At 42.9% G+C, this 12,962-nt stretch overlaps 1 protein-coding gene across 5 annotated transcripts in view; it reads left to right on the forward strand.

Annotated features, from left to right (window-relative positions):
- The window catches only part of MACROD2 (mono-ADP ribosylhydrolase 2), a 1,974,865-nt gene that overhangs the window by 1,436,062 nt on the left and 525,841 nt on the right, over positions 1–12,962 (forward strand). For all 5 annotated transcript variants that reach the window (XM_029221509.1, XM_029221512.1, XM_029221511.1 and 2 more), the window contains exon 8: positions 4,487–4,560. In XM_029221509.1, the coding sequence (XP_029077342.1) occupies positions 4,487–4,560 (74 nt within the window). The remainder of the gene's footprint in view (positions 1–4,486; positions 4,561–12,962) is intronic.

Below are 12,962 nucleotides of genomic sequence, written 5' to 3' on the forward strand. Positions count from 1 at the left end.
CACACACACACACACACACACACACACACACACACACACACACACACTGCACGCTTGGCCCTGAATTATTAATGGCTGGTTTGGCCTCGTTGACCCTCATACTTGGAAGAGATTTTGTATGTCATCTAATTCAATGATTCATCTGAAGCTTGTCTGCAACCTTCCCTTTGGGTGGCCATTCTGCTTTTGTGAACCAAAGTCCCCTGGTGACCTGAACATGGTCGAGACCTTCTGAGGCAGGCCTTGCTGTCATCAGGAGCCCATCCCTGGGCAAAAATCTGCCCTTGTCTATTCACTGGCCTTGCTCCTAACCCTTGGCGTCTTGCAGTTAAGTGGACAAAGGATCGTGCTGTTGCTGTTTACCCTGAACATCATACTTTATGTTATATACATATACTGCTGAAAAGCAAGTATGTTTTCAGGGATATTTATCTTGATATTTACCTCCCCTTTTAATTAATGACAGCACATCTTCCCACCAGGAGTTGTGTTTTCTCAAATGCCTCTTCTCAATAGTTTTCCCTCAGGGATGAAATAGGATAACGTGGATACGTCATTCTGCTTGGATGTCTCAGAATCCCTTGGCCCTCCCCATACTCTAGGGCTAAACACCCTTGTCTTCCCAGTAATTAGCCTTTCCTGCTGTCCATACAAAGGCTCACGAGTCCACGGTCCATTCATTCAACAAATTTATTGATCATCTTCTATGTGCCGGCAATGTTTTAGGGATACAGTGATGAGTAAAAACAGGTGTGGCATCTGTCTCCTTAGGGCTTTCGCTCTATGAAGAATTATTAATCAAACATTTACATAAATCAATGTCAAATTGCAACTGTGGTGCGTGCTGTGAGGAAAAGGTACGTGGTGTTACGAAAGCATAAGACGGGTAGTCATGTGTATCTGAGGAGCCTTCCTTGTTGGAGTGTTGGCTGAGCAGAGGGCCAACGTTAAAATAAGCTGGGGAAAAGAGGACAGAAACATCATTTCAGGAAGAGGAAACAGCATGAGCAAGGCCTTACGGTAGGAAGGTGAAAAGGAACATGCCACATTCAGAGGACAGAAAAGGCCGGTATGACTGGAATGAGAAAGCAAAGAGTAAGACAGCATGAGAGAAAAGAGTCAGACCCCTCAGGGGAGAAATGTTAGCATTAGTTTGGGGAGTGGCTTGAGGACAGAGCAGACTTCAAATGCTTGTAAAGGACGTTCCTTGGAAAGTAGCTGAACAAGCTAAAGAGAACAGGTTTTCAGAGAGTAGCTTTGGAATGGAAATACTACATGCAGGTCCAGGGTGTGGGCTGGGGAGGAGGGAAGGTGGGAGTTGTTGTCAAAAACGACCAGGTCAGGGAACTGGCAGGCCAGGTGCTGGGTGGGTCATCTTCCTGAATGCTGAAACCGCCCAAGGTTATAGCAGTCCTTGAGGTGGAGATGAAAACGATAACTCAGTGCCAGAGGTTTGGATGAATGTGGGAAAGTGACCAAAAGATCACACATAATTGAGAAGAGACCACAGTTGCCATGGTTCTGGGAGAACTTTTATAATTTCTCTGTGGGGAATTATTCCTTCTAAAGGTTAATGCGGATGGCCATTGCAACTGAGTGATTATGGTTTTATTAGTTTTATACAGCCCTGTAATTTTACTATTTAAATACTTCTTAAACATATCAAAAAGTTAGAGAAGATTGTCATGGGAAGAGAATAACCAGGGAAAGCTAAGACACAAATCTAGAAAGGCTCCCGGGGTATATAATGCCAAGCTAAGGTGCTAAAGTTTACTCTGTAGGAGCTGGACAGTCGGCCAAGGCTGCCATTGTTTTGTGTAAGGTGGTGGTAACTATACTTCAGGAAGAATCACCTAAAAGTGGTGTGCTGGATAGATGGGAGAACGGGAGAAGACTGAGGGGCACAGTTACAAGTCACCCGCTGTTGTCGCGCTGAGAGCTGATCTGACCTCGGATAAGATCAATGGGAAAAGAAGGAAAGAACAGGGTGGTGTAAGATCCTTCAGAGGGATGCTGTCTGTAGGACCCGGTTACCAGCAGGGGAAGCAGCGAGATATTGCACTGACTGGGGAGGAGGTAAAGCCAGAACCAGAAAGTCAGGAAGGATTCCTTTTGTGGAGGAATACGCATTGCATTTCTGGTTCTGGAGCCTGTCAAGGGGAGGCATCTGGGTGATTACAAATGTTGGTGTTAAACTCAGGGAAAAGGTGGACTGAAAAGCCTCCTCTGGGTAACCCCTAACCACACCTGCCCATCCTGGCTGCCTTCTTTTTCTTTGCAGCCCACAAGGACTCCTGCTTTCTCCCCGTCTACTTTCCCTCACCCTCACCTTTTCCATCAGTTCCTTGCTGCTCATAGCTTGCTTCTGAAGACAATGTCTCCTCAGCTTCCCACGTATAGTTCCCTCCCCCAGACATTCTATCTTTTCCTAGAAAGCCTCCCTCAGTGCTCTTCATCTATGTCCCCACATCCCTAAACGCCTTTGTCCTGCTGTGTTGCGGTTGCCTCTTATTTCCTCCCCCCAGACTTTGGGCTTTAAAGACAGGGACTCATTAAAAGTGTGTCCGTCTATCTGTCTGTACGTATATACACATACGTGTATATGTATATATACATACTCTTTTCTAGTTAAATAATAATTTGTTTAATGAATTAGCTAAGTAACAGGGTTTTCTAACTTTAAAAGTTACATTTTGAAGCCTTAATTTAAGGAAGGGATGAAACAATGCAAAGCAAACCCATAATCCCAAATGTCATAGATGAATTTGCAAATTTGAGAACTTATGTGCGTTTTTCACATGACAGCGGTTCTCTCTCATATGACAGTGATCACGTGGGGCTTGGCCCTGCTTTATTTTGTCCCCTTTCCTAATATACTCCCTAACAAAGCATGTAGAAACCTAATTAGAAAGGCAACATTTATTTTTGGAAGTGGGGACGAACAACTCCTCTCTCTTACTTCTCTCTCACATTTTCTCAAAGTCCACTGAGATTTAAACCATTACTATGAACTACTGGAATATGTATTTGCCTTCCGGTAGAACTGGGTCTTTTAAATCTCAAATCTCCCCATTTCAGCAACACCTCTCTCTTCGTCTGCATGAACAACGTCACGGGAGCCTCCCTGATAAGATGATGTCCTCATGGACATATTGGTGGATGATGCTTATAGCATCAGCTCAGACATCTGAGTTTAGGATGTTGGGAATGGCAGACATTTAATGGGTGCTCCTAGAAAAAGGAGCCAGGGGAGGTCAAATAGGTACGAGGAGACACAGAAGAAGGCAGTGTTGAAAAATCTAGGAGGAGAATCTGCAAATCTATAGAGACAAAGTAGATTAGTAGTTGACAGGGACTGGGGGGAGGGGAGATTGGGAAATGACTGTTAATGGGTACAGATTTTCTTTTTTGAACAGTGAAAATATTCTGAAATTAGTGGTGATGATTGCACAAATTTGTGGACATATTAAAAACCACTGAATTGTACACTTTAAAACAATTTAAAAATCTTTTTTAAAAAGTTCAAGAGGGAAGACGTATTGAAATACAAAAAACTAGTTAAACACATTTAATACCAAAGAAGATGAAGAATGATTGAAAGTCTATGGGCCTTCTTGATTAGGAAGCCGGTGGTGAGCTTGAAGAGAGCAGTTTCAACAGAACAGTCGCTCCCATCTCTTCTTCTTTCTGCCCCATAAATAAGTAACTTACAAGGTTATTCTTTCACATATTTTTATCTCTGTTGGCAGAGTGTCTGATGATCCTGCAAGTTCTCGAATGTGCTTGGTTTATATACGCTAAAGGATGCATTTTAGAAACTCTGATTATGTGTGCTCGTGTTCACTGATGTATTATAAGTGCATCATTCTTCCTGCCCTTCTAAAACCAAACCTGTACTACAAAATCAGGTCATTTCATATTGTCTTCATGTGAAACATCATTTCCAATGGCTCTAAATGGAACGGGCATTGCCTTCCTTGAATTCGCACAATAGCTTTCAGTGGTATGGCTATGTGACTGGTTGTTCGCTGTGTCTTGTGCCAGCTCGCTGATGGAGTGACCCTGGCTCAGCCACATGTAGTCTCTGACCCACGTTTACTTGATTTGTAAACTGAGGGTAATAAACATTAATCTGACACCTCATATGAGAAAATTATATGAAAATGTTGTGGAAGGTATTAAGCAACCGTAAATATATTTTAATAGACATCGTGCAACTGAAGAGACAGTTAGTCCTTTATTGCCTTTTAGCTCTAGACGGGCATAGGACCAGTCCCCTTAATGCCTTGTATATAGGATCACAGGCTTCATATACTGTGATACGCAGTGTAGAGTGTATACGTTACTGAGGTCTCCCTTGCTCAGTACTAATTGGTTGAAATGAATACTGTTTAAATGAGAAAAACCCAGTATCACACCATGATTGACTTCTCTATTGCCTTTGCCTTTTTTAAAAAAAAATTGCTTTATTCTGTTCTTCACTTAGGTTTTCCAAACGAGCCTGCTGCAGTCATTGCCCTCAGCACCATTAAGGAATGGCTGGCCAAGAATCAGCACCAGGTAGGAGAAAAACACAATCAGTGAGCATACAAGATGCTGGAATTCGATTATCAGTTTCGAAAAGGCAGATACATTTATTCCATAAATACCAAGTTGACCTAGTCATTGAGCCAAAGCTAGGTGACGCTGCTTCTTTTGGGTTCCATGGGTGATTGAATACTTTCCTGTAATTAATTGACTGAAGGGATTATGTTGATTGGTTTCAGTGGTGAAGATGGGCAAAATGGTCAGATTCATTTAGCCATGATCTCATTTTTATGTCTTTAGATAATATGGATTTGTGTGTAAAGGAGAGAACAGGGTGGATTTCGTTAAGACGAAGAATTCAGGGATCATCTGGTGCTATTTTCCTTAAAGAGTGAAGTTATCTTTGTTGACAGGGGATTCCTGGTGTTTGGTAATTTTTTCAGTAATCTAAGATCTCTTTATTTATAACTAATCACTTCTATAAAGTGACTTCTGAGTGTGCTGTTGGATAATTGATAGCTAAATCGTCATGATCAGGATTTTTATGAAACTAAAGTCTTCCATCAAAGTGTTCATCATGCCTCCGATTCTGCTTATTTAATAAGAGCTTTGGGATATATGTAGTGATGAACAGGAGACTTACTCAAGTAAACAAGGCAATTCAATAAGTAGAGATGCTATGGAGGCTTAAATTTCAGAGGTTTAGCAATTAACATGTTATTACAGCAAATAGGTTTCACACAACACACAATGTTGTGCATTTTTCTTCCGATTTTGGTTTTCTCCTCATATACTCACATGAGTGCTGTAAAGAATTTTGTTCCATTTATGATGGCCCATGAATATAGCTTTCTCCTCGGTAGGAGATGGATTATTTGGAAATGTTTGGATATGGAAAGAGACTATGGGAGTTTCCTAATGAGACATGGCTCTCGGTGCTCTTGTGTGTTTAAAGAAACAGCAGCATCATTTTTGCTAATTACTGTAATTTCAACATTTTTAAAAGAGACACGAACATTGTTAATTTCAAGTAGAAGTAAAGACCACACGGCTAAACATACTTTGGTGCTTGCTGTTTCTTTTCCTCTTACTTTAAAAGGTATACATATGACAACTTCAATTTAGAGAATAACTTTAGTAACCTCTAAGATGCAGAAAAAAGCAACTAAAATAGCCAGTTTACAAAACATTTCTTCGACATGTATTGTTTTATTTTCACAACAATCTTACAGAACGTCTAGGATAGGTAGTGCCGTCATTATCCTCATCTAGAATCAAAAGGTTAAGTGACAAGCTCAAGACTTTGGAGTCTCAGAGCCAAGAGTCGGACCTGCCTCTCCCTGGAATGCCCCTGAGGCCAGGGAGAGATGTTCAGTCCCTTTGAAAATGGGTAATCTTCGGTATATCTCTCGGCCATAGTAAAGGCTCCTGGACCATCTGCTTGGCAAAAATGTAGTGTTTCAAAGTTAAACACTAACAAGTGAGCTGGTATATTGGTATAAATTTATCATTTCCACTAAAATAATAACCCGAGGATATTTCCCACTGTTGGAAGTTCCCATGTGCCATCTTGGCATGTGATGGGAGTACACATAACTACACAAAACATCAAGGGGTTGATGACCAAGAGCAAATGTGTTGGTCACATTTACAGCTCATTGACAAATTCGACTGACAGACTGTCTCTAAACTATTCAGAAAGTTATCTTTCCTAGAGGTTTGTTAGCTTAGTGTTTCCTACTTAACGTTTTTTTTACTCTGATCTCCTTACTAGCCTACTCTGTCTTTGAGTCCTTTCTTTTGCTTTCATATTCTTTTCTTGCTCATGTCTTCGTTTCATTGTAGTAAATCTAGATAATTTGGATTGAGAAACACAACTTAGTTTTTGCCATTGCAGCTTTAATCATAGCCTGTGCTAATTCTCTTTTCAATGCGCATTGGCTAAATGAATTTGAACAAGTCAGGTTTTGCCTGATAACTGAATTGTAAGTGGTAGGACATAGATAAAAGCTATACAAATGGACTCTCCAGCAATACGTGGTTGTATTTTTTGCTCTGTTAACAAACAAACTAGGTTAAGGACTTATTCAGTTGTCTCTTCATTGCGGTATGCTTCTGGCATCTTGATTGTTTAAGCTATGTATTCATTAATTCACTCATTTGATGAAAATTTATTAAATCCCACGAAGCCTCAGACACTTTTCTAATACTAGGGACAGAACAGTGAAAAACAAAATCTTTTCCTTATGATGTTCACAGTCTGGGAAAAGAGAAATATAAATGAAACAAATAAATAAAATAGCTCAAAGAGTACAAAGTAAAATGAGGTAGTTGAGGAGTGAGTTTGGGGGGGATGTGGTTTTAGAGAATGTAGAGATTGCTCTGAGGACAGAATCCTGGAACAAAGCTTTGGACGCAGGGAAGGAGCAAGCCGAGGCACACAAAGGTCTTGAGGAAGGACATTCCACACAGAGGGAGGACAAGAGGGAAGTCAAGGGGAGAATGAGTTTACTGTTTGCAAGAGGGTAAGAGAGGGAGTGTGGATGGAGCACAGGGATGAACGAACAGCAGGAGACAAATTTGGACAAATGGTCAGGGATCAGATCATAGAGTGCTGTGGTTTCATGGAGAGACTGTGATTTTTATTCTCAGTCTTTTGATGGGAAATCATTGAGGGTTTGGAGCAGGGAGGTAGCATGATCAGATTCACCTTTAAAATGACTAAATTCTGGTTGCTGCTTGGAGAATGAACTTAAAAGATGTCAGAGTAGAAAAGGGAAGACTAATTAAGGGGCTCCTACAGTAAATCCAGGCAAGGGACCAGTGTTCTTGGGAATACAGGGACGGTGGTAAAGGAGGCAACAGCATCAGGTTTAGAAAATATTTTCTCTGAACAAAAGTTGATTTCATTCTATCTCATTACACAAATCACACATTACCACAGCAGTAGAGTCCTGACTGGGGCACTTGGGCCCAGTGGACGGGACTGGGAAAAACACATTCTGTTCATCCACCATCTACTTGTTTCATTTGCCCAGAGTCTGAGCTGTGAGCGTGCTGTTGTCACCACGTATTTAAGGGGACTCGGGGACTTGAGGGAGCCCAGCTGAACAAATAGTACAGTAGGCTCTGACTGCATTGGCGCTAACGGAAGAGATGGAGCAGAGCTTTAATTTAAAAAAAAAAAAGGAAGAAGAATCCTCAAAAAGATATTATTATTAGGGCACATCAGTGACCTTCCAGAACTAAAAAAATATAATGACTTCTGGTTGAAAAATTGAAAAACAAAAGAGAATATTCACTACTGAGAATTGAATCATTGCTCTGTGAAGACCAGAGAGATGAATTAAACACAGAACAGAAATTCAAAGAAATGGCAATCATGACTGCAGAGATAAGGTATGAGGCAGAGAGACCCAGGGATCAGACGTGCGGTGGGGCGAGCAGTGGAGATTACCCGCTGGCATTTTGGGCTAAATTAAGAATTAAGAACACGTGAGTTCAGAAAATCAGGAGAAAAGAACATCAGAGTTGGCTATAAAAAAAAAAAAAATTGACAGCATGTGGTATGATAACGTTTCCCAAAGCTCCCAGTTTTCTCAAGCAGAAACCTTACTGAAGAGACAAGTGAGCAAAACAAGGGGTCGTTATGGAAATGAGCAGCGGAAATGGGGCGCTGACTCCTACTTCCGGGTGGATGCTCTGCGTTATCTGCAGTTTCACGCAGTCCTCGTTTGTCATGCTGTCTAAAACTACGGTTCCTTGTGCAACAGTGATTTCTTCACGCCACAGTTCTGAGGCACCCCTTTCCTATCAGGAAGTTAGCCTTAGCGGTGTTTCTACAGTGCCCGTTCTGTTGATCCACCTTAGGGACTCACATGCCACCTGGCTATCGGTCTGTGGAGCAATGTATGTATTTATAAGTTTTTCCATAGATAGCAGAAGTATGGGATGTCTTTCATTTGTAAAAGCCACAAATAGCTTGATACTGGGAGTTGTTTGCCCATCACGGAGGTCGTGTTCAGTGATTTCAAATACCCCAAGGGGGCAACCATCCCACAGCTCAGAGCGCTTGCGGTTAAGGCTTCCAGGAGGTCACCTTAGGGGGTAAGGAAGTCACCTTAGGGGGTAAGGCATCTAAGATGAAGATTCCAAGCCGGAAGATCAGTGGGTTTCCCGGGCACTTTGAAACCTGGAAACCCTAAGGTTTGTACTAATCAGGCCTCAGTTATAGGGTGACGCAGACCTGGAACCCCCGCCCCTCTGCCAGTGGTAAAGCAGCCAACAGATGGGCAGAAGCATAGCATTCTGGGAGCTCTAATTAAAGCTGTGGCCGTGGGCAGCCGTGGTTCAGAGGAGAGGTTATGGTTCACCTGAGACCAGGCCCCCCCCAGCTGCATCTCTGCAGGTCTTTGAGGATGTCAGTTTCCAGAAACCTTCCCATTCATTTACTTCATGGGAATTCCCTAATCTCCCCTGTCCTGCCCACAGACCCCTCCTCCCCAAGCCGACCCCCTGTTCTGGGGTGGGAACAATTCAATGGAGGAACCTCTGGTTTATCTTTGAAGGCCCTCTGTAGGCCCCTGGCTTGACTTGGGGATCACTGGCAGGGAGGAACCCCAGCTCTGCATTTTCAAAACCAAAATCAGTTTTCTTCCGTGTAGGAGGAAGGTGGAAGTTTTTTCTCGTTGCATGCAGATTTTGGACCTTTGCCTAGCATAGACGACTCTTTAACTGTGTTTTAGCACGAACAGATTGTTGTTAAAAATGTTAAATATCATCTACTTGTCATTTAAATTGTTTACTCTGTGCCTTCCAAGGGAAACACGACCCTTGTGGTATTGCTGTTTGTCACTTTGGGTAGTGTGCCTACAGATGTAGCAGGCCATCCTGAGATGCTGTGTGTATGTGGCAGTGTGGCACCGAGACAGACGCCCAGCTCTGCACCTTGTTGTGAGCCCAGGTCCCAGACTTTATTACCCAGTGTGGTCTAGGCCCCAAGGTCAACTGACGGCAGCCAGAGAACAGAACTAGTTTTGGGCTCATCGTTGGTGTGCTTTAGAAGTTAAGATACTGGTTTCCGGCTTCACTGTCATCCTCCCCTGCCTTCCGACATTCAGACACACAATCCGCAAAGTATCGAACAAGGTGAACACATTCCTCTTCCTCAGAACCCAGAATTGGGAATCCACTGAAGACAGGCACATTCAGGCTCCTAAAAGTTTCATCCGCTGTTCTCGTGCTAACTTGACAAGATCAGGGTCACAGCCACTTGTTTCCTCACCACAGATCACAGAGGAGCGGTTGCACTTTAGCTTCTGGTGCCAAGACTATTTTATTCCCCTTCTTGGCAGAGGGTTTTGAACATATGCAGTGTTAAAAATTGTTTGTCACTTTTATTTCAGAATCATATTATGGATCACCAAAAAAACCCAAAAAAACCAGTGTGAGGCCTGCCTTATGTCACTGACACAGAACCCCTTAGGATCTGTGTGGTTCTTAACCGGGGGGCCGGGGGGGGGCGCTTAAATGAAACATGAAATGATGCTTACATTTCTGATGGGAAAATTATATACTTCGCACCAAGTTTCAATTCCTGTGGACGATTGTTTACAGAAATGCAAAACAAGCACCATCCTTCAATTCTGCAGAAGACAGTGGTGTGGTTAACATTCAGAAATCTGGAAGGAGCAGACGAGGTGCCCCGTGTTCTCCCTGGGGGGTGTCCTCTTATGTCTAGAAGCGTCGTTTGAATATCTGTGCTGGCCTTAGTTTCTGGAACAATTTAAGTTTAAGATTTGTGTGTATAGAAAAATAAATTCCATCTTAAAATCTTCACATTCTGTGCAGGAAGGTGGTTATGGTACTAATACCCGTCATCCTAGCGTGCTGCTGTAAAAATGTATCCTTTGACTAAGCCCAAGGCTGGTCTTCAGGTGGAACCCATGATGCTTATTGCCTGTGACATAATGGAAGAAAAGTATTCCCAGACTTTGCGCCTGTGCCGTGTTCCTTCTGCTCCTCAAGAACCCTCATGACTTGCAAACAGTTTGTTTTCTCTCTCCCTCCATCTTCTTTCTTCCCTCCCTCCCTCCCTCCCTCCCCCCACCTTTCCCCCTCTTTCACACACACACGCATTCACTCACTCATACACATAATACTTTTCCGTTCTCAGGCTGTCTTTGTTGAGGTCTGTGACAGTTACATTGGTGGTCAGATGTGAGAGTTGGCTCTTCATCTTGTGATTCTAAATACCCATTGTCAGAATAAAAGCCATGCCCCAAGGTAGCTTCTGCCTTTCTTGGTGGGAGACAGTGTTCAAGCGCCAGGTGTCACCATAGACTGCCCACCTGAGAGCTTGCTAGTGGGCAAATCCACTTGCCTCTCCATCCCCACGCTGCTTTAGCATCTATTCCCAACAGGCACGCCTGAGTTTTGCAGCCAGAAATTAGAGCCTCTTGCTGTTGTTTCCGGGTTTCATAATCCTGTTCCCATCAGTAAGACTCACAAGAGATGGAATAATATAACTTGTGCTGCTATAGTTAGTGAGCCCCCTGCCAGTTAGCCAGTGTGCCTAGGGTAGGGAGGGCTTTACTCAGACACTTCCAGGCATTGAGGTAAGGATGCGCAAGCACCCTTTTCCGTAATCTAACTCTACATGGACAGCTCTTTTAAAGCCTAATGATCTTTTTTCTCTTAGCAGGGGATGTCTCTATAATCAAGGCCCCAGGGTGCTCTAGTGACATCACCCTACAGTCCCAGGTAGTTTAGGGATTGACTTCTGTGCTGACATATAAATAGCACATGTACTCATCTGCCAGCCATCCGTAACCCAGCACAGTGTCCATTATGCCCCTGTTACTTTTAGATAAATAGAATGGAGTGTAGAGGGAACCTGAAAATATACTCTGTCTTGGGTAGGGGGGATTATATTAAAATAGGATTATATTTAAATAGGGTAACCCATACACATATATACCGCCACTGAGTCTGGGGTTTCTAGGAAGAGTTCTAGGAGATGTAAAGGAGGGATGTGAAGTAGCTAAAGAAGGGAAACCAGTGTTTTCCAGCTCTGATGTGTCCCATGACTTGTGTTTGGGACACATACTATTCATATTTCCACAGCATCTTCCCAAAACTTTCTTCAAGGTAGGTATGCTTATCTTTAATTGTATAGATGTGGCAGTTAAGGTTCAAGGGAAAGGAAACTCCTAAGATCAACTAGTTGGGCACTTTGGTGCTCTACTATAACCCTGCTTCTGTGCCCAGTGGCAACTACTTCAAAATAACCAAACTTAGTCACTCAAAGTATTGTACACCTGTGAGCATGGGACCCAAAATGGGCTGATGAGAGTCTTCTCCTGGGACTTTTTTTGCAAACTGGAGTTGGGAAGGGAAAATTAGGGCCCACTTTGGTGGTGGAGCAGGGCCATAGGAGCTGCCAGTGGCCGTGTTCCCTGCCATCATTGTTTGGGGGGCGGGGAGATCTACTTTAGGAGGCTGTTTTGCTGAAGGTGTCACTGATTATTGGGGAGCTTGCAGAGCCAACAAGACCATTTTGCTGGCTTGAGTGAAGAATCACAACTGAGGCAAAGTGTTGGTCCTTTTAGCAAAACAGAATAACCTCCTATCCTTAGTATTAATATCTCAAGCTAATAATTCTCAACTAGAGAAAAGGAAAGGTTGAGAGTAATTTGGAAGTTTGTTCCCCCAAACTGCATGTTTTAAGTAGTTTATCCTACCCCTTTCACAGAACTCCTCTTATGTGGAACCACTGCTTTCAGTGGAATTGCTCCAGGTCTTTCAAACATGTTGGGTTGGGAAACAAATATCTAGGGTCACCGTTCTCAGTAACAGAGTGAGTGAGAGCTCTTTTAGAACTGCAGGCTTTCACGACTGCTTTCATGCAGGGGGCAAATCATAAGCTTGTTTATTTTCTGATGGCTGCATCGTCGTCTGTATTGTAACCTTGTGGTAAAGAAACATGTGAGTTTTAATGGAAGCCGGTACTGAGTAGAAACCAAGAATAAGTAGCATGAGACAGGTGCAGTAGAGATTCTCTGCAATTAATATTTAAGTGAAGAGTTCTTAAAATTGGAGGAAGAGGTTTGCTCAGGTGACATGAGCAGCATGTTCCTAGAATTGGGATTTGCGTTTTTGAAAGAAGATGGGTCTCTTTGCAAAATATGGGTTGGAGGTCCAGAGACTATAGGACAACTTCCAAGCCTGCAGGATTGTATCAAGGAGGCCACCATGTAACTGTAGCTCGTCGCCTCTTTCACGGAGCCAAAATGAGACTTATGGCTACTGGAAGTTGGATGGGAGGAGGTAGGGTGCAGTTCACTACTGGCTATTATTATCCCAAAGAGGAAGGTTGGTATAAAAATTAGAACATTGAATTAAAAGTCAGAAAATTTGGGTTCTAGTCAGATTAA

This window comes from Monodon monoceros, unplaced genomic scaffold, assembly GCF_005190385.1.
Source record: "Monodon monoceros isolate NGI ecotype Baffin Bay Population unplaced genomic scaffold, NGI_Narwhal_1 Super_Scaffold_13, whole genome shotgun sequence".
In the NCBI taxonomy this organism is placed as follows: domain Eukaryota; kingdom Metazoa; phylum Chordata; class Mammalia; order Artiodactyla; family Monodontidae; genus Monodon; species Monodon monoceros.